Genomic DNA, 21,974 nt, shown 5'->3' on the forward strand with positions numbered 1-21,974 from the left:
GAGATCATGTTTATCACAGCACTTCCCAAGTGCTTTGTGCAAGGAAGCTGCTATGTAACTAGGTGGGACACTGGAATTCTGCCTCTGGGCCAATAAAAAGTATTAGGCAGTCCCTCCAAACCAGAAATAACATAGGTTTGATCTGCAGGAAAACAAAAGTTTCTTTAGTTAACTTGATGTTTCCCTGACATCAGTCCACTTGAATGATTTTTGCCACTTGTGCTTACACATCTTTAAAAAATTGATTTCCTTTTTCAAAATGAATCAAAGAAATATTGCAGCACCATCGTAAATGGAACAGGAGTGTCTGTTGCCAGAAATACCAAGTAACCATGAAAGTGAACAGGATGAAGCAAAGCCAGTGCTACTAGACTTTAGATCCTCTTGCCTACAGAAAGCTATGTTCCAGAAGCTTGTCCCTTTTGTTACAAAGGAAGAGGAGGGGTTGGAAAGTTTCTGTAGTGCTTCTGACCCAGATCTGAGGGTCTCTCTTCAGTGGACTTGGGAGAATGGAGAGCAGATTGCATGGCAGTATTGTCTTAGGGTTACTTACTGCTGTGTTCTTGTGCCACTTAAAACTGCCTGCCATAACACCTGTCCTGTAACCTAATATGGGACGGGGTTTAAGTCCCATATTTTGGGAGGCATGTAAGATGACTGAAGAAGTGCTGGCTGTCCTGGTATTCGGAGGGTAGTGGACACCATGCTCCTGGGTTAGCTGAGTGATTTCCTTCTGTGGGGACCTGGGTTTTTAGCCCTGAGGTCTCATCTTTGCTTTGACGAGGAAGACCCCAATGCCCAGCACAGAGCCTTGGGTCAGAAGGGTGGCTGCTAGCTTCAAAGTTCATCATCACCATTGCCGTTGGTCCTCTGGTGAGAAAGAGAGTTTCTCCTGGTGACAGCCATGGGCTGTCCAGTCTTGTGCTGTGTTGCCCATGGTGACAGCAAGTGCATCGTGGAGGCTGAACCTCAGAGAAGTGTCCTTAGGGACTTTAATCCATGACTGAACAACTTTTCCATATTTTTAGCTCATCCTCTCTTGTATATTAAAATGTGGTAAGGGAATCTCTACCTCCCCTCTCCAAATTTCAATTCAGACCTACAATTCTTTTTTGTTTCACACCAAAAAAAGATACCCCACATCCTTTTAGATGATTCTCAGGTAAACCTGATTTGTCTCCTTTATCATATTGGTGGTTATTCACAGCCCTCTTGTGCAGTTGTGAGATTGGGAGTGAAGGATTGTTTTGGAGGGAGCTGACTGGCAGTTCAGCCCTTCGAAAACTTAGTTACCTTCCCTTTGGGTCTCTGCTTCAGTAACTGTGGTGGGGATCCAACCCCAGGCCTCAATTATGGATTTTCATCAGTTCAATTTGTAGGCTTCAGAATGAGAGGGGCTCTCTTAACAAGAGGTCCTCTTTCTTCCCACTTCAGTCCCAGACTAGAACCATTGCTAGTTGACTTAATACATCTTGTAGGACCTCACTGAAAGCCACAAGCAGCAACCAGCTCACCCAGCCTCCTGCCCTTTCGCCCAGCCCCCTACTCGTAGGCAGCATGGGGCCTGCATCCTGACATACAGCAGTGTGAGTGAGGCCAATGCAGTGCTCTTGAGTAGCAGGGATCACCAGCCACTCTTTTGGAAAGGCTGGGTTCCCACTGCCCCCACTTCTACCCCACACAACTTCCCCACTTAGCAACTTTGCATGTGGTAGATTCTATTCCTGTGCCATCCTCCTTCTGGATACCAAAGCTTTCTTTAGTCCTGTTCTGTCTTTCATGAACTACACTATCCACACTAAACAGTGTATTCTAGGGAGAGACATGCTCTGAAATAGGGAGAAACATGCTCTCCCTTTGAAGAAAGACAGGATCTTTTTGTGTATTATCCATACATCTTGATCAATAGTCCTGTGACTGGATCTTTGAAATCTAGCACAGCTCTGGGGATACTGCCAAAACCAACAAATTTATCCAATGTTTTATTTAGGGCAAAATCTAGTGGATACATTTCCCACTATTCAAGTAAACCTGACCTCTCTGCTTCAAAAGACAATTACATAAACCTTAATATCCTCAGATAATACTGAAGCTTAGAAGATGAATAAAAGATTATACATGAGAAGAGTGGAGGTAAACTCAAGGAAGCTTTATACAGACTCAAAAATAGTGAATTGCATTGAAATGAAGTGAATGTGAATGATACACAAATGTCTTTTCTGCTGTTGGTTTGGTTTGACAATGGTTAAGGAAGGAGCCCCAGTTGCTCCCAAAGTTGCCTCACTTTTTCAGGGACATATATCTCAAGGTGAACCCCCTGGGTCCAGGACACTTTATGTTTCTGCTGCATACCTGCCTCTGGGTCCTACTGCTGGGGATTAAATTGTGTTTCTTCCCCACCAAAAATTCTTACATTAAACCCTAACTGCCAACATGACTATATTTGGAGATAGGGCCTTTAGGCAGTAATTAAGGTTAAATGAGGTCCTATAGGAAAAGGTGGCCTTAGAAGAAAAGGAAGAGAGAGGGAAGAGACAGCGCCCTCTGCTTCTCTCTGCGAGCACTCAGAGCAAAGCCCTGTGAAGACAGGGTCAGAGGGAAGACCGCTGCGGGCCAGGCAGAGAGCCTTCGCCAGAATCCAAACCCTGCTGCGACCTTGATCTTGGACTGGTAGCCTCCAGAACTATGAGTTGTTTATGCCCCCAGCCTGTGGTGTTTTGTTATGGCAGTCCCAGCAGACTAAGCCACCTACATTCTTTGGAGGCAAGTGGACTAACACAGGTAAATGGAGAGTTTGGGGGAGCACGGTGGGCAGCTCCTGGAGTTAATTTCAGGGCTGTGGCCATTCTAAGTATCCTGAGCCTGGCGGCAGGGCCTCTTTGCCACCAGGAAGATCCCCCACTCCTGCTTCTTTCTGCACACAGGCATCCTTTCCTTAGGTCCATTGTCTGCATACTGACTGGATGACCCTTAGGCTCAGGTCTCTACAGCATGAGCTCTCTCTCTTTTGTTTCAGTTGGAAATGTGTAGAGGAGGGGCTTCACTTGCCTGATTGTTGGTGATGAGCTACTTCCTTGGCCTCACAATTGGCAAGGTGATGAAGAGGGGCATGGGCCTGGCTGGCCTCTGGTGCCCTCCCCCAGACCACAGGCTGGAGCCTTGCAGACTGCAGAGCCTTTGGCCAGCCCCTGAGAGCAGTAGAGGGGCAGAGCCTTAAAAGTCAGGGGATGCTGTGACAGGGGGAAGCAGTCTGGATAGATGGGACAATGAATGTCCTACTAAAGAAATGTTCCTGTTTGCCTCCCAAAAATTCTTCTGCACTTCTTGTTGCCCTGAACTTATCTTGCATCTACCTTTTTCCCTCTTCTCCTCACCCTTGACATGTCTTCCCCTTATTTCTGACTGTTTTCTCTCCTCAGCCTCCATCAAAGCTTGTATTCTGCCTTCCTCTCCCCCAGCTCATGTAGTGACAGCATCCCTCCCAGAGAATGAGGCTGTCACAACAGCTATTTCAGTGGGAACAAGTGACCTTTCTACTCTTCAAATGTTAAAGCCCAGACTCTTATTGGATAAGAATCCCTGTTTCTTCTCTTGCTTCAGAATCCCTGTTTCTTCCCTGAACAGAGCAGGACAGCTCTTGAGTTTATTTGTAGAACAACTGACTGAAAAGGCCACCAGACCTTGAAGTTCATGATTAACGTCCTTTTCCTAGCAGATGTTGCCTAGACCAATTTTTCCAAGCTTCCTCTGATATTTTGTTATGCTATTACCACAAAGAGACCATTTTGGGACATCTTATAATATCTTATAATTTTATAGTATCAAAATAGATTACTTATATATTACAAATAAAATTCCCTGTGAAGGGAGGGGAAAGTTGTATGATTTTTAACTACCATGTTATCCACTAAAGGATAGAATTGGCAGGGAGAGGATAAACAAAAAAAGAAAGAGATAAGTTTAGAAAATGTCTTCACTTTATATACATGTATTAAATATAATTCAATTTTTTTAAAAATCCAATCCAAATCTATAAAACCATAAAAATCAAATCAGTGTTTATACTCACTTGACTTATTTTTTTTACACTCATATATAGATTAATTGTTTTTTCCTTCAGGTTGCCAGATGGCAGCTGTAGCCTGATCACACAATCTGTCATGAAGGTGTATTTATTATCTGAGATTTAAATTACAGCCACGGCATCTCATAGTTTATTAGACAAATAAAGACTACTGGCCAAGATGGAGGCGTAGGTAGATACACTTTGCCTCCTCGCACAACAAAAAGAAGGAAAATAACAACTTTAAAAACAAAAAATAACCAGAACTGCCAGAAAATTGAACAGTATAGAAGTCCAACTACCAAGGAGTTAAAGAAGAAACATTCATCCTGACCAGTGGGAGGGGCAGAGATAGGCAGCTTGGGTAGAGAGGACTCACAGCAAGGTGGTGGCTGGAGGACCTGGTGGTCCCACATTTTTGTGCAGATAAACTGGGAGGAACAAATGGGGAGTGAGACAGACTGTACAACCCAGGGTTCTAGCATGGGGAAATAAAACCTCAAAAACCTCTGGCTATAAAAACCTGTGGGGGTTGCAGCAGCAATAGAAACTCCTAGTCTCACAGGAGAGTTTGTTGGAGAGATACACAGGGTCCTAGAACTTACACAAACCCACTCACCTGGGAATCAGCACCAGAAGGGCCCAATTTGCTTGTGGGTAGTAGAAGAAGTGACTGAGACCCAGCAGAGAGCTGAGCAAGTGGCATTGTTCCCTCTGACCCCTTCTCCATATACAGAGCCACAATGCAGTGATGGAGGTGTTTGCCCTCTCCTGAAGAATACCCAAGGCTCTTCCCCTTACTACCTAATAGGTGCACCAAGGCAAAAAAATATGGCCCAAAAGAAAGAACAGATCAAAGCTCCAGAAAAAAATAGAACTAAGCGATGAAGAGATAGCCAATCAGATGCAGAATTCAAAACACTGGTAATCAGGTTGCTCACAGAAATGACTGAGTATGTCTCAAAATAGAGGAAAAAGTAAAGGCTATGCAAAGTGAAATAAAAGAAAATGTACAGGAAACCAACAGTGACAGGAAGGAAACCAGGTCTCAAATCAACAATTTGGACCAGAAGGAAGAAAGAAACATTCAACCAGAACAGAAGGAAGAAACAAGAATTCAAAAAAATAAGGACAGGCTTAGGAACCTCTGGGACAACCTTAAACATTCCAACATCTGAATCATAGGGGTGCTAGAAGGAGAAGAGGAAGAACAAGAAATGGAAAACTTATTTGAAAACATAATGAAAGAGAACTTCTCCAGTCTGGCAAAGGAAAGAGACTTCCAGGAAGTCCAGGAAGCTCAGAGAATCCCAAACAAGTTGGACCCAAGGAAGCACACACCAAGACACATCATAATTACATTACCCAAGATTAAAGATAAGGAGAGAATCTTAAAAGCAGCAAGAGAAAAGGAGACAGTTACCTACAAAGGAGTTCCCAGAAGACTATCAACTGAGTTCTTCAAAGAAACCTTACAGGCCAGAAGGGGCTGGAAAGAAGTATTCAAAGTCATGAAAGGCAAGGACCTACAACCACGATTACTCTATCCAGCAAAGCTATCATTTAGAATGGAAGGGCAGGTAAACTGCTTCCCAGATAAGGTCAAGTGAAAGGAGTTCATCATCACCAAGCCCTTATTATATGAAATGTTAAAGGAACTTATCTAAGAAAAAGAAGATAAAAATACAAATAAAATGACAACAAACTCACAGCTATCAACAACTGAACCTAAAAAAAAATGCAAAAAGAAACTAAGCAAACAATTAGAACAGGAAAAGATTGGAGATCACGTGGAGATCACATGGAAAGTTATCAGTGGGGAGGGGGCAGGAGGAGAATAGGGGAAGAGGTGCAGGGAATAAGAAGCATAAATGGCTGGTGCAAGCCCTGTCTGGTATAGCTCAGTGGATTGAGCACGGGCTTCGAACCAAAGTGTCGCAGGTTCGATTCCCAGTCAGGGCACATGTCTGGGTTGCAGGCCACGGCCCCCAGCAACCGCACATTGATGTTTCTCTCTCTCTCTCTCTCTTTCTCCCTCCATTCCCTCTCTAAAAATAAATAAACAAAATCTTTTTAAAAAATGGCTGGTGCAAAATAGACAGAGGTAGGTTAAGAATAGTACTGGAAATGTAGAAGCCAAAGAGCTTATATGCATGACCCATGGACATGAAATAAGGTTGGGGAATGCTGGTGGGAGTGGGAGTGCAGGGTGGAGGGGAATAAAGGGGAGAGAAAAAAATGGGACAACTGTAATAGCATAATCAAAATATAATTTTAAAAGTAAAAAACTAAAATAAAATATGCCAAAACACTTTAATACTTTGTGTTAAATGGTTTAACATGGGAGGTATTAAAGACATATAACATTTTTGTAAGGCAAATCATTATAAGAAAGAATTGCCCAGGACTTTTTATTAATCTTTATCTGTTAGCTTAGATTTTAAAATGTCTTTGAGGAAAATATTTCTTTTCTAATTGTCCTTGAATTCTTTTTTTGAAACATTTTTAATTGATTTAGAGAGAGAAAGAGAAACATTGCTATTTGTTGTTCCATTTATCTGTGCATTGATTGGTTTTCTCTTGTATGTTCCCTGACCAGGGATCACACCTGCAACCTTAGTGTGTCAGAACAATGCTCTAACCAATTGAGCTACCTGGCCAGAGCTGCTTTCTCAAAATATGTAGTGTGTCTGTCTTTAGGGTATCAATACAGCTTTAATGTCTCAATGCCTTTTGTACGTAATTTTCTCATGAGTGCATTTTTTAAGTGACAACACTTAATTTTAATAGCAAAGATAGCTTTAGTTTCTCTTTTTTGTATCATAGAGTCTTGCACTTTTTGTCCTGCTTATAACCAAAAGGAAAAAAAAAATGTGTAGAGAAAACACCTAGGGATCAGATTCTTGACTCTCAAAGTCAGAGTAACGCTGCACTTCTTTCTTCTTTGGATGGAGCCTGAGGAGCTGTGTGGTTTGCTCTGTATGTTGTTGACCAGCAGAGCACTTAAAAGAAACTATTTAATCTGTTGCTACCTTTCATCTGGAGAGTTTACATGACAATTTCCAGCTTCTCTTGTTAATGGAAACATGCAGAAACACACAATCCAGCCTCTGCCTGAGCTTCATCGGCCTTGTGAGAAGCAGCTGCCTCCTAGACTGCACAGCAGCCCTACCCTGGTCCCCATCCCAGGTGTCCCTCCTGCCCTCCTGAGACTGCAGCCAGGCATCCGCTGCTCTTGTCATCCTCATTACACTAGCGTTTTTATCAAAGCTAGAAATAGTTACATATCTCATGTCGTTATTACAAGTAGAAAATAAAGGATCGAATGGACTGGTTTTTGATACAATGACCCGTTTGGCTTATTCTTCTTGCTTGCTGACCTACCTCTATCTGCCATTGAGTTTATAGGCTGAATGGACGAGAACCTACTGCCCTTCCCCACTGTGGCTGCTCCTGTCTGCACAATTGCAGCCTTCCTCCAGGGCGTGCTTCTGGTGCGTCCCTGATGATGACACAGCAACCAGAAATATTTGTACTTCCCGTAAAAGTTTCTGGAGTAGCTTCCTCAGAAGGCCTGCACAAAGATAAATGCTTAAAAATATATAAATGAGGTATCTAAATGTTGCTAGGGATGTGTGTGTGTGTGTGCGTGTGTGCTCACCAGAATTACAGAACAGTTTATCCACCCAGTGTGAGCAGAGCCAAACATGAAACACCAAGAACTACAATGGAGAAAGATGGGTGATTTTATTATGAAAGGCAACACCGAGGAGAACGGGGAGCTAACGCCCCAAAGCAGGAATGCATTCCTCACTGATGTGCAGCTTACAGATTATACAAGGAAGAATTACAAGACACCCTGGGTAAGGGGTGAGGGGTCATGCTGGAAGCTGATTGGTCGGATCTGAGAGAGGGAGAGGGAGAGGAGTTCTAGAGCTAGGATTTAAAACTAAATTTAATCATAAGGACCCTTGGCTTCATCCATGGAGAGTTTTGCCTTCAGACTTTTTTTTTCCTTAGTGATGTATCCTGTCACGTAGCCTACGTTTTTGGCTTTACCCAAGTAGGTGAACATTTCCAAACTCAAATGCCCACCAGACAGGAAGGGAGTTTAAGGGAATGAAACAGACTGAGAGCTTCAAAGAGCACAGTGGCGCTGTCATTTGGCCTTTGTGGTCAGAAGACAGGAGGGAACATGGTGGCAAACTGGGGCTGGTGCCCTGCCTGAAGCAGCAGCTGATGGTCAGCGTGGTGTCCACCGGGTAGTATTTGTAACCAGCTGTTTCTCAGCCTGGGCAACCCACAGTATGCCCAGGGTTCTGCCTGTCTCACACCTCTCCTATTTTTCTCCTGTTTTCCATCAGGTGGCAGCAGACTTCCAAGTCTTCAGGTTTGTCCAGCAGCTTACAGCCTGCCGGTGCCAAAGCCGATGCCCTCAGGGAAGAAATGGAGGAGGCTGCCAACCGAGTGGAGATTTGCAGGGTACCCCTCTTTGCTCCTCTCTCCTGAGACAGACGGGGTGCCCTAAGGGAGTTCTTTTTGTTCACTGGAGTTCTATTGAAACCCTAAGAGTGAGCCTCTGCTTAACTAACAGACCCCAAGCTTGCTTGCCTGCATCCCCTAAGGGCCAAGGACGAGTCTGGAGCATTGGGGCTTTGATGGGGCAGTGGCTGGTGTTCACAGTGTTCCTGGTGGTAGCCAAAGAGGAGATGACCTCGGGGTCTACTTGAAGCTTTTGTAAGTTGTGAGCTGCAGCCAATAGTTTCTAGGCTACACAGAACAGTTGAGAACAGTTTAGACAGTAAATGAGTCTTAACACACTGGTGATATTAAGTTTTCTGGTGTGTGCCTTTTAATATTTCCAAGCCACTTTATATCAATCCTTTGCTGGGAGAGACCCTTACCTATGAAGCTGACATGCTAGCCAAGAAACAGTTATAGAGGAGAAACTCCCACCAGCTGAGTGGAGCGCCTCCGCCTAAGAAACGCACCTCAGCACGCAGGGCTAACAGAGCCCCTTTGTTACACAAGGCCCAGGCTGTCCCATCCACTTTCCCCACAAATGTGTATTGGGCTGAGTCAACAGTGCCATTCACCAATACCGTTAGCAGCACTTCCTGTGCACATGTACATCTGCACATACTGCCGACCTGTTGGTGTGGGTTTAAGTCCCTGCAACAGCAATCTCATGCTTCTGGAATTACACTGGGTTCCTGTTATCTTAATTGCAGTTGTAAAGGAGAGTGGCTACTTTGCATGCAGACATCTCTGTTCTTTGTGGCCCCATCTAGTCTTGTTAGCTTGTCTATCAGCTTATCCATTATGATCACCCATGCAGGTGACTTAGACCCTGCATGCAGGTGACATTCAGACTCAGGTGGAATTTTTCTCTGGAATTAGAAGCACTGAAAAATATTTGAAGAATGCCTTACCTCAGCCTGCAGTATCGCGCAACCAGCTAAAGTAAGATCAGTACTTCAGATCCAAGACCCATCGAGAGTCGAGCTGACTTGCCGTTTGAATGCCTGTGTGAATGCAGCTAGCAAGCTGGTGCTTTGAGTGCATTCAGCCCTTCTCTTGTGCTGAGTCCACTTTGCCTCTGTGCTCTCTACCCATTTACCATGGAGTCACCTTCTCCAGTTAAGAATTTTGTTTCTTACAGAATCACTTCTTCAGCAGACATGGAAGGGTGGTGTTAATAGGGGATCATAATGTGCATTTCCAAATACATCAGAATAAAAGTTTAACAGCTTCATTTGTTCTTCTATAGCTTCTTACATATGCTCTTTCTACCAAAAACTATATTAAATTCCCCTTCAAATATTACAAAAGTAATACATGTTAACCATATTCAGTGAAAAAATATGAAAATATATCCAAAAATCACCAATAATTCTCCTGCTTCCAGCCCAGCAACCAACCCCTCTGTTTCTAAAGAATGGTGCCCAGTTTTTCTTCCGTACTAGTATTTATTTAGATTTGTTGTGAACAGCCCTGGCTGGCGTGGCTCAGTGGATTGAGAGCTGACCTGAGAACCGAAGGGTCACCGGTCCAATTCCTGGTCGGGCACATGCCTGGGTTCCAGGCTAGGTCCCTAGTGGGGGCATGCAATAAACAACTATACATTTCTCTCCCTCTCTTTTTCCACCCCTTTCCCTCTGCCAATAAATAAATAAATAAATAAATAAATAAGATTTGTTGTGGACAGTGTACTTTGTCACATGCCAAGTGGCCACAAAAGTTATAAGGATAAGGAACCCTGTGTGAGAACCATATAACCTTCCATCCCTTTCTTTATAATCATACAAACAATACACTCATATATAGCACTTTCTGTTACTTGTTTTACATAAATGTATGTCTTTATATGTAGTAATATTGTTTATATTAATCTACCACTTGCTTTTCTCAATAATACGTCCTAGACATCTCTCCAGATTGGATGCTATAGATCTAACTTAATCATTTTAATTAGGTGCATAACATTCCATGGTAGGGGTATATATACACTGTGGTTTATTTAGCTATTTCCTTGGTAATAGACATTCAAACCAGTCTTTTTAGTTGTTTTGTGTTTTGATATAAAAAATGATGCAGTCAACATTCTTCTCATACCTTGGTCATTTTTATATGAAAATTATATAATTTTTGGTTATATATATTATACATATTATATATATATATTCTCATAAGTTGGTAATTTTTTCCTGTTAGGCTAGATTCCCAAAAGTGATATTTTTAGATCAGAGATTATGGGCACATTTTAATAGGTATTGATAGTTTTCTTCCCTGAAAAGGACGTTGTCAGCCACATTCCCATTGGCCGTAAGCAGAACTTCCCGGTCCCCCTCCTCTCTCCCTAGAATGCGTGTTGTTCCCCTTCTCAGTTTTTGCCAGCCTGGTGAGGGGACAAAAGGTATCTCTCTGTTATTATCATTTTAGTTTCTCTGAATGTTAGTAGCGATGAGTATATCTTCACATATTTACTGGACATCCTTCATAGATTTATAGGCATTTCCAGTTTGGGAAATTGCCTATCTATATTGGCAATTGGACCAGTATTTCTATTTTTTTTTTTACTATCAATTTATCTAAGCTTTCTGTGTATTAAGGATATTAAACTGTCTTCCATCTGCTGTGCAATAGACACTTTTTCCAGTCTTCCATTTGTCTATTGACCTTGCTGATGTTGGTATCTGCCATGAAAATCTCAACTGCATGCATGCACCTCCTCCGTGTGGGAAGAGATCCTGGCTGGCCCACTGGGCATCTCTCACTGTGTTCATCTAACTTGTTCTTTCATTGTCTTTTAATGTTCTTAAGGTATTTTTACACTTGTGCATTTCAGTACACGTGGAACCTACTTTTATACATGGTATGAGTGGAGTTTTGCTGATCTATTTTCAGATGAGTAGCCAATTATGCTAGCACCATCTATTAAATAAGCCAGCTCCCCCTAAAGAGAAATCCTGTCATCTGATGAGTCCTCACATGCATTTCTGGTCTCTGCATTCCGTCTACCTGTCTGTTCCTGGGGTAATTCTATACCATTTCTATCTAATCACTGTGGAGCAACTGTAACACTCAGCGAGATAACCCCACTGGCTCTCATCATTGCTTTGCCTGGTCCATGACCTCTGTTCCATCACAGTGATTGCAGTAGCGGGCTCTGGGCAGCTTTGTTTATATTCGGAGCTGATCCCCTTGAGTGTGTGCACTGTTGTAAAATTTCTTTTCTGACTCTTATTTCTACTTCACTGGTTGCCGGCTGCTCCAAATATCCACTGTGGTCCTCTTCCCTCCTGTCTCTGGGTTTCCCTAAGTGGATCATTTTACCTTACATCTCCATGGTTTTGTATTTCCTCAGCAGGCAAGACAAATCTTTAGGGTTTCTTACATTGTGGTAATCCAGCAAAATGAAAACTTGTGGGCCTCAGGTGAGCAAAGTAGCAATCTGATTCCTCTTTCTTTGGGACCCAAAGAGCTTTAGCCTTCCAGGAAAACCAAGTCCAGGTGGGTTCCATAAGACAGAAGATGCTGAAACCTCCAGCTGATGGGCAGGTACAACATTCTTTGCCTGCATTGATTCAGGAGTCTCTTCAATCTCTGCCTTGCTTCCATATTTCAAAAAGAGACAAGCCCCACACTTCACAAGTATCTGCTTGAGGAATGACCTCTTTACCATTAACTGCCATTCCTCTTTATCTGTGATAACTTTCCTTGCTCTGGGGGAAATTAACATAGCTAATCTCACTTCTTTTAATTAGCTTTAGTATGATATATCTTCCTCTATCCCTTTTAATCTATATATTGAACCTAGTATATAGATTATGATATTATCTTTATATTTAAACTGAGTTCCTTATACACAACATATACTTGGGTCTTTTTAGGTTTTATTTATTTCTTTTTAGAGAGAGAGAAGGGAATTGAGGGAGAAAGAGAGGGAGAGAAACATCAATGTGTCAGAGAAACACCATTCAGTTGCTTCTTGCATGCCCCCTACTAGGGACCTACCCACAACCCAGGCATGTTCCCTGAGAGGGAATCAAACCAGCAACCTTTCAGTTCACAGGCCAGCACTCAATCCCCTGAGACATGGTTTTTTTTTTATCTATTTTTTAAATAATACTTTATTGATTATGCTATTAAGGTTGTCCCATTTTTTTCTTCCCTTCATTACCCTCTGCCCTGCACACCCCCAGCACCCAGCATCTCCCCCACCTTAGTTCATGTCGGTAGGTCATGTATGAGTTCTTTGGCTGTTCCACTTCCCATACTATTCTTAACCTAACCCTGTCTATTTTGTACCTACCATTTATGCTGCTTATTCCCTGTACCTTTTCCCCCATTCTCCCTCCTCCCCCTCCCTGCTGATAACCCTCCATGTGAGCTCTATTTTTGTGAATCTTTTCCTGTTCTAGTTGTTTGCTTAGTTTGTTTTGTGTTTGTTTTTGTTTTGTTTTGTTTTTTGGTTCAGTTGTTGATAGCTGTGAGTTTGTTGTCATTTTATTTGTATTTTTATCTTCTTTTTCTTAGATAAGTTCCTTTAACATTTCATATAATAAGGGCTTGGTGATGATGAACTCCTTTCACTTGACCTTATCTGGGAAGCAGTTTACCTGCCCTTCCATTCTAAATGATAGCTTTGCTGGATAGAGTAATCGTGGTTGTAGGTCCTTGCCTTTCATGACTTTGAATACTTCTTTCCAGCCCCTTCTGGCCTGTAAGGTTTCTTTGAAGAACTCAGTTGATAGTCTTCTGGGAACTCCTTTGTAGGTAACTGTCTCCTTTTCTCTTGCTGCTTTTAAGATTCTCTCCTTATCTTTAATCTTGGGTAATGTAATTATGATGTGTCTTGGTGTGTGCTTCCTTGGGTCCAACTTGTTTGGGATTCTCTGAGCTTCCTGGACTTCCTGGAAGTCTCTTTCCTTTGCCAGACTGGAGAAGTTCTCTTTCATTATGTTTTCAAATAAGTTTTCCATTTCTTGTTCTTCCTCTTCTCCTTCTAGCACCCCTATGATTCAGATGTTGGAATGTTTAAGGTTGTCCCAGAGGTTCCTAAGCCTGTCCTTATTTTTTTTGAATTCTTGCTTCTTCCTTCTGTTCTGGTTGAATGTTTCTTTCTTCCTTCTGGTCCAAATTGTTGATTTGAGACCTGGTTTCCTTCCTGTCACTGTTGGTTTCCTGTACATTTTCTTTTATTTCACTTTGCATAGCCTTCACTTTTTCCTCTATTTTGTGACCATACTGAACCATCCTGTTTAGGATGGCTCATCATTCTGTGAGCATCCTAATTACCAGTGTTTTCAACTCTGCATCTGATTGGCTATCTCTTCATCATCTAGTTCTATTTTTTCCTGGAACTTTGATCTTTCATTTGGGCCATATTTTTTTTGTCTTAGTGCCCCTGTTTTGTAGTAAGGGGTATTTACTACAAAAGCCTTAGGTATTTACCAGAGCGGCGTACCTCTTCTCTGATGGTGTATGTGGGGGAGGGGTCCAAGAGGGAACAATGCCACTTGCTCAGCTCTCTGCTGTCTCTCAGTCACTTTCCCTGCTACTCACAAGCAAATTGGGCCCTTCTGGTACAGATTGAGACCCAGTTTTCTTTCCATCACTATGGGTTCCCTGTGCATTTTTTTTTCATTTCACTTAGTGTAGCTTTCATTTCTTCATCTAATTTGCAACCAAAATCAACCAATTCTATGAGCATCCTAATCACCAGTGCTTTGAACTGAGTATCTAATAGGTGGGGTATCTCTTGGTCACTTAAAAGTATTGGCTCTGGGGCTTTGATTTGTTCTTCCATTTGAGCCTTTTTTATTTTTTGTCTGGTTGTGCCTGTTATGTAGTGAGGGGTGGAACCTTAGGTGTTCACCAGGTGGGGCAACCCAGTTACTGGGTTGTGATGCTATATGTAGGGGTGGGGTCAGAGAGGGAACAATGGTACTTGCTCTGCTCTCTCTCAGATTTCTGTCCCTTCTGCCGCTTCCCCCAAGCAAATTGGACCCTTCTGGTGCTGGTTCCTGGGTGGGTGGGCTTGTGCATGTTCTAGGACCCTGTGGGTCTCTCCAGTGAACTCTCCTGTGAGGCTGGGAGTGTCTCCCGGCACCTCAACCCCCACAGGTGTTTTCAATCAGTGCTTTTAGGCTTATTTCACAGCACTGGGTCCCTGGGTTGAGCGGTCTGTGTCGCTGCCCGTTTTCACTTGGTTTATCTGCCTGCAAATGTGTGACTGCGGACAGCACGCTGCCTTGTGAGCCTCACTGGGTCTGCTTGTTGCCTCCCGGTGCCTGGGGTCTGTCACTGGGGTCTCTAGCCACCACCTGCGTGCCTAGGGTTCACCAACTGCTGCCTGGGTCCTGTGTGCCCAGGTCTGCTAGCCACCGCTTTCCTGTCTCAACCCCTCTTCACATGTCGCCAACTCCAACACTCTTACCAGTCTGATGAATAGTTGTCGGACTTCTGTACAGTTCAATTTTCTGTCTGTTCTGGTTGTTTTTTTGTTTCTAAATTTTTGTTGTCCTTAATTTTGGTTGTGTGAGGAGGCACAGTGTGTTCACCTACACCTCCATCTTGGCTGGAAGTCTGGAAGTCTTCTTTAATCTATTTTGACAATTTTTGCTTTTTCACTGGTGCATTTAGACCATTGATATTTAAGAGATATTGATTTAGTTGGTTTAATATCTGTCATAGTTGCTAGTTTTCTACTTGTTGGCTTTTTTCTTTGCTACTACTTTTGTCTTCTACACAGTTTCTGCCTTTTGAGGTTGTTAATTGAGCATTTTGTGTGCTTTGTGTTTTTTTTCCTTTCTTAGCATGTCAATTACATTTCTTTTTTTTTTCATTTTTTTTAGTTGTTGCCCTAGAGTTTGCAATATATATTTACAATTAACCCAGTTCCACTTTTGAGTAACACTGTTCTGCTTCACATACTGCGGGTGCCTTTTAGTAACAAAATATATCTAATTCTATCCATTTCACACATGCATAAGCATACATAGCATAGATGTACATATGTGTACACATACATACATATATACATATACTGTTGCTATTATTTTGAACAAATTTATCTGTTAGATCAATTAACAGTAAGAAAAATAAAAGTTTATCTTCGCTTGTTCGTCCTCGGACTCCTTTCCTTTCTTTACGTAGATCTATGGTTCCGACCTATATCATTTTCCTTCTCTCTGAAGAACTTTTAACATTTCTTACAAGGCAGGTCTACTGGCAACAAATTCCATCAATATTTTTGTCTGAGAAAGTCTTTAGTTCCTTACTTTTGAAGAATAATTTTTCAAGGTGCAGAATTCTAGGCTAATATATTTTTATCTTAACACTTTAACTATTCCACTTCTCTCTCTTCTTGCTTGCATGATTTCTGAGCAGAAATCAGATATGATTCCTTTTTTTGCTGCTCTGTGGGTATTATGTTTTTCCCCTGTAGTTTCTTTCAAGACTTTTTGTTTTGTTTTGTTTTGTTTTTTATTTTTTATTTCCTGACATTTGAATATGATATGCCTGTGCATATTTTGGGGGGGCATTTATCCTGCTTGGTATTCTCTGAGCTTCCTGGACCTGTGGTTTTGGGTCAGACATCAATTTGGGGAAATTCTCACTCATTAGTTCTTCAAATGTTGCTTCTGTTCCCTTTTTTCTTCTCTTCCTTCTAGTATTTCTACCACGCATATGTTACACATTTTCACACTGTCCCACAGTTCTTGGATATTCTGTTTTCTTTTTTCCATCTTCGTTCTCTTTGATTTTTAGTTTTGAAATTTTTTATTGCATATCCTCTAGCTCAGAGTCTTTCTTCAGTCATGTCCCATCAAAGGCATTCTTCACTTATGGCATTTTTTTAAATCTTCACTTATCTTACAGCATTTTTGATCTCCAGCATTTCTTGTCGATTCTTAGAATTTCTATATCTCTGCTTATATTATTCATCTGTACTTGTGCGTTGTCTCCTTCTGTTAAAAACCGTAGCCTATTAATCATACTCTTAAAAAATATTTATAGCCTGGTAATTCCAACATTTTTGTGATATCTGGCTCTTGATGTGATGCCTGTTTTATTTCTTTAATCTGTGATTTTGCCATGTAGTATGCCTTACAATTCTCAAAGGTGGATGTGGTGTGCTGGGCAGGAGGAAGTGGCAGAAGTGGTGGTCAGGTGTGCAGGGGTAAAAGGGTTCGGCGGTCCTATGATCAGGTTTCAGCCTTCCAGGGAAGCCTGTGTTCCTGACCGAGAACTTCACCAGTGTGTCCCAGTGTTATTAGTTGTTTTACTTTCAGATTCTCTGGTTGGTTGATTTTAGTTTTCATTTTAGGTAGAACAGGATGGCTAGAGGGGGCTGGAATTGGGTTCTTCTCTTCCCCAACGTGTGGAAGGCCAGACCCAGATGAGCAAGGCTCTGGTGAAACCCCAGTGGGTTCGGCTCAGATTCAGTCTTTGCTCCTGAGGGCAGTCCCTGATAAGAGGAATATAATGCTCAAGTGCATTTCAGAATGGTTCCTTGTCCCTTCCCCCTTGTGAAAGCAGGGGAGGATTTTTCTCTGATATTCACTGTGAGTACTTTGTAGAACTCCAGGAGGTAAGAGTGATTTTGTGAGTTTTACCTCAATGACTGGATATCTCCAGAGTTTTTAACCCTCAGACATGCACACACTGAGCCCCCAGCAGTTCGTCAGATGCAGCTCAGGTGTTCCCAGCCCAGCATTGGTTTCTGTGAAGGTTTCTGCCCAGCTGGGTTGCTATTCTCATACCCTCCTGTCTCTCTCTGTACTTTGGGGTACAGTGGTTTGCCATGTGACCTCACGTCTCTGATGAATCAAAGAAGCATTGTTGCTTTTTCAATGTGTTCAGCTTTTTACATATTGTTAGTGTGACTTCTTAACATGGTGAATTCTAATCTACTTATATGCCAGACTGGAAACTAGAAGTCAATATTAAAAATCAAGGTTATACTTTCCACCAAGAAAAAATATTTAAGAGAGAAGTATTTAAAAATATCTTGGGGAGTTTTTAACAATGGAAATATTCAAAATTCTACAATAATGTCATGTAATATAGGATAATTATAAAATAGAAATGCAGAGGTCAAAGAAGACTATAACATTGGGGATGTTCCTGGGTGAGAAGAGCCAGTGTGATCAAAATTTGAATTCCCCCCAATTAATTTGATCAGAACTGTGGTGCATCAGTATAATTGTAATAAATGCCTCCAAGGGTGATAAAGGTTTCTAAAGTTAATGTGAGAGAATTATTGGAGCTTTGAACTGCTGTCTTTTATGATATATTATGAAGTTACTTAATTAAAATTTAGATACTATTTTAAAAAATAAATAGAACAGTGGAAAAAAAAGATATCCCAATCAATAGAAAGTCCAAGTATGTAAGAAGTTTTATATCTATGACATTTCCAATCTATAGGGACAATCTATTTTATTCATTAACGATTTTGAGACATTTGGTTAGCTCTTTAAAAAAAAATTCTGTATCTGGTACAAGTACCAAAATAAATTCCACATGTATTAAAGATTTAAATGTCATATTCTCTACTGCACACATATATGGATATTTATACTGTTGGTTGATATGCCCTAAGCAGATTAGCAAAGGAGGAAATCATAAAGGGAAAAATACAATAGATACTACCACATGGAAAAGCTATTAAAAAAAGGGCAGGACCAAAATGTGCTATAATTAGTATGAAAAGATAAATGGAAAAATGGGGAAAACATTACCTACTGATAAAGCCATTGATCTCATCAAACCAAAGAATTCTTACAAATCTTGTAAATAAGATCTAGGTGGAGACTCCGCATGAGGGCCTGATGCCCGCAAGGAATGACAGGGGGAGACACAGACAGGCAATGCATTTAGAAGAAAGCCAACCTCTTGATAAAACAAAATACAAAGTAAGAACATACTTTTTTCTCTTTAAATTTGATTGTGATTAATAAGAATTAAAAGGTTACTGTAGAAAACAACTAAACAAAATACTTATGGATCAATGCTCATAATATAAATGTTTTTTTCTGATGTCCCAACTTATTATTATCTTTCTAATATTTCTAAGTTTAACTATAAGTAATTATATAATCAGGATTCATTTTAATCGCAGAATTTATCCTAAGGAAATAATCAAGAGATGGGTACAAATCTGTATGAACAGATGTTTATTCAAATGTCATTATAATGTAAAAAATTAAGAACACAATATCCAACAATAGAAACACCATCCATTTGTTAAATATCATGTCCATTATAAAACATGTTTATCTAGGGGTAAATGTGCTACAAAGCATTCTGTCCCATACTCTGTAAGCCTAGTAATCATGTAAAACCTGCCAACTTAGCAAACATCAGCAAATTGCTGAGCTCATAGCCATTATTTTTGCTGTTGGAGTTATAGGAGAATGTGGTTTTTTACTTTGTATTTTTCCAAATGTGGATTTGTTGCAAAATCAGAACACAAGTGACTTTTTATACACATTTAACTGGTGATTATTGATGAAAGTCTTTTTTTCCTTTATAAAGAAAATTCACTGATGATTAGGTAAATTTTATTTGTAGTTTTCACCCTTTTCTCACATTGTGGTGTATTCAGAGTCCATACTGCTTACTTAGTAAGGCAGTAATCTAACTGTACCTTTAAATGTCTTTATGTTTCTGAGAGCGCACACAGGTGTTCTGACTTCTCTAAAATCACCTGTTGGTGAAGTTCGGTGCTGAGCCATCGAAGATGTATCTGATGGGGCACTTAGTCCTTTGTGGGGTCTCTTCCTCTCCTCTCTCTGCAGAGCCATTTTTATGCTTCGGCTCTTTGATTTTCTCTGACTTGAAGTATGTCCCTTATGACTGCCCTGCTGGTGACAGATGTGTCCTGAGCAGTGCTGATGTGGGGATGGCAGACAGGTCAATGTTCTGGTGAGCCTTTCACAGGCTGGGCAGCCTGCAACAGCAGTAGTTGTAGAGATGCTGTGCTGAAAGGGAGCTGAGGTGGGTGGGTTTAGAGTCCATTCTGTTTTCAGGGACCATTACCACTGCTGAGTCTCCATTTCTTCCCTTATTCTTACAGCAAATAGTTGCTAAACCCTGACTATCAGAAGCACTTTTGAGACTGTGGAGGACAGACAGATAAGATCCTTGAAGTCTTGGCAGCTACTCATCTGAAACTAGAAATTCAACACCTAAGAGAGATGAGAATTTCACATGACATTGTGCCTGGTACCTAGACTGTTCTCAGTGTATGTTAATTCATTGTTTCCCCTTTCTTCGTTCCCTGACACTGGACCAAGGCTAGCATGAACTAATCTGTGTTTAAAGCTCTCCAGAGAGCAGCCTTCCCCTTTAGCTCTGTGCCTTACCTCTGTGGCCTCATGTACAAGAGCCCTTGAAGGATGCTCTCCACAAAGGCTGGCCGACCAGGAGACGCGAAGAAAACAGATCACCCCTCACATTCTAGTGGTCTCACTGAGAATGGGTTGCACTGGCAGCTGAGGAGCTCAGGGTCCATGAAACAGGCTCTTTCTGAAGTGTGTGGTTGCCTGCTTTAATTCATTTGGTATCTGGATCATCTCTCTTGTGCTGGTGTCACGTTTACCTCAAACAGGACAGTATAGACTCTTCTCTTCTCAGCTTAGCATTTCTTCTAAACACCTCCTATCTGAGGCAACCCAACAAGGAGAAACTGGAGAAATCATAGGACTTGTGCAAACAAGTCCAGACATGTGATGTGCTCAAAGACATGGTTAGTGACAGAGTCTGCATCCTGCTCAGAATGAACTTTTATTGTACCTTGCTATGGATGTTTCTGTGGAACTGAAGATTGTTCGCTGAGGCAAACACATTCCAGATTCAGACCCAGCAGTGGGCCATTGTCCCCATCACATGGACAACTGGAAAGCACAGGACTCAACACTATGAGGTTTGTGTGTGAAGTTGGGTGCGCCTAGGTTTTGATGTGTTCTGAATCAGCAGCCCTTTTCCTGCCCACCTGTTGTATCCAACTTTCTCGAAATTGGTTTGTTGCTGTCTCCTGCATAGGCTTGTTATCAGCCTATCAGTATTGGGAATGAAAGACAACAAAGCAGTAGAATGATCAAAGAGAGAGAATGAGAGCATGAAGAGAGCGCAAGCGCAGTTTGTATTTGGAGGGCTCTGTACAGAGGCGAATAGGCTGCAGAGGTGTGTGGCAGTAATCTGCACATCAGTCCCCCACACAGGCTTCCCTAACTCTAGACCAGGCCCATGTGCTGGAATCCCTGAGGAACCACTGGCACCGGTGTTCTTCTCACGCCCACTCGATCTCTAGAGCCATGGCTGGGAAACATGGAAATGTCCATGGCAGAATATGTACATTGAGGGTTTTATTTAGAAAGAGATTGAAAATGATTAAGGTTCTTTCTTTTCTGATGTTGAGGCCCATGCATTAGCCATCTCTGCTGTCTTTACAATGTATTTTGTGAAGTTGTCTTTTACCTTCCACAGGACCAGCTCTCAGCGGACATGTACAGTTTTGTGGCCAAAGAAATTGACTATGCAAACTACTTTCAAACAGTAAGTGTCCACGAAGATGAAACAACTCAAAGCCTGTTTGCGAGATTGTGGGGCAGGCAGCAAGGAGTGTGCACACGACTTGAGCATGCCACAGGGAAGACTGCGTCTGAGCTGAGAAAAACACAAATTAAAAATAGGGAAGTGATGGGATGACAAGGAAGGAAGAAGACAGAAGAAAAGGAGGAGAAATCCTGAAAAGCATTGTTGACAATGCTTTGATAAGTATGTAGAAAAGCTGTCCACTATTAGCAATCTTCCAACACTTTCACCAAAGGACCAGAAATTTGGGGGAGTTTCTTCTACCCTAAAAAAGGAGTGATATGCATTCCTTCCAACTCAGAAAGTTTATTTGAAACTAGTGGTATATCTCTAAGTATATTTCATTGGCTTTATTTGTGAAGGTAATATCCAATTTTAGAGTTGTTAAAACTAATGAAATTATTAGCATTCCAAACATTATTAGGCTGCCTAATTGTTTATTTCAATATTCTAATTTTTAAAAATTATTTTTGTTTTACTTGGAGATGACAGTATCTACCCTCCATGCCAAGCCTTTAAACAGTGACTCATCCCCCTTCCCTCATCCATGGCCAATCTGTGAGGGTGGAGGAGGGGTTCAGAAAATGAACGAAGTAACCGTTGTTCTCGGATTTCACCTGCCCTTGTCAGCATTTCAGCAGATTTTGTGGTAGTGGGATGGGAAAAATAGAACATCTTGAAGGAATCTGTTCTTTGAGCTGTATTATTTTAACTAAAGCAGTTTTGCCTCCCAAGGTACTTGAAGTACTTGAAGAGAATTGTAGATCTCGTTGCAAGTTTTTTGACCAGTTATATCTTAAAC

At 41.5% G+C, this 21,974-nt stretch overlaps 1 protein-coding gene across 3 annotated transcripts in view; it reads left to right on the forward strand.

Annotated features, from left to right (window-relative positions):
• Window positions 1-21,974, forward strand: part of ARHGAP44 (Rho GTPase activating protein 44) — a 180,952-nt gene that overhangs the window by 120,966 nt on the left and 38,012 nt on the right. For all 3 annotated transcript variants that reach the window (XM_045824053.1, XM_045824054.1, XM_045824055.1), the window contains exons 7-8: window positions 8,428-8,545; window positions 21,065-21,133. In XM_045824053.1, the coding sequence (XP_045680009.1) occupies window positions 8,428-8,545; window positions 21,065-21,133 (187 nt within the window). The remainder of the gene's footprint in view (window positions 1-8,427; window positions 8,546-21,064; window positions 21,134-21,974) is intronic.

Source organism: Phyllostomus hastatus, unplaced genomic scaffold, assembly GCF_019186645.2.
Source record: "Phyllostomus hastatus isolate PE091 unplaced genomic scaffold, TTU_PhHast_1.1 phas_scaffold_55, whole genome shotgun sequence".
NCBI lineage: Eukaryota > Metazoa > Chordata > Mammalia > Chiroptera > Phyllostomidae > Phyllostomus > Phyllostomus hastatus.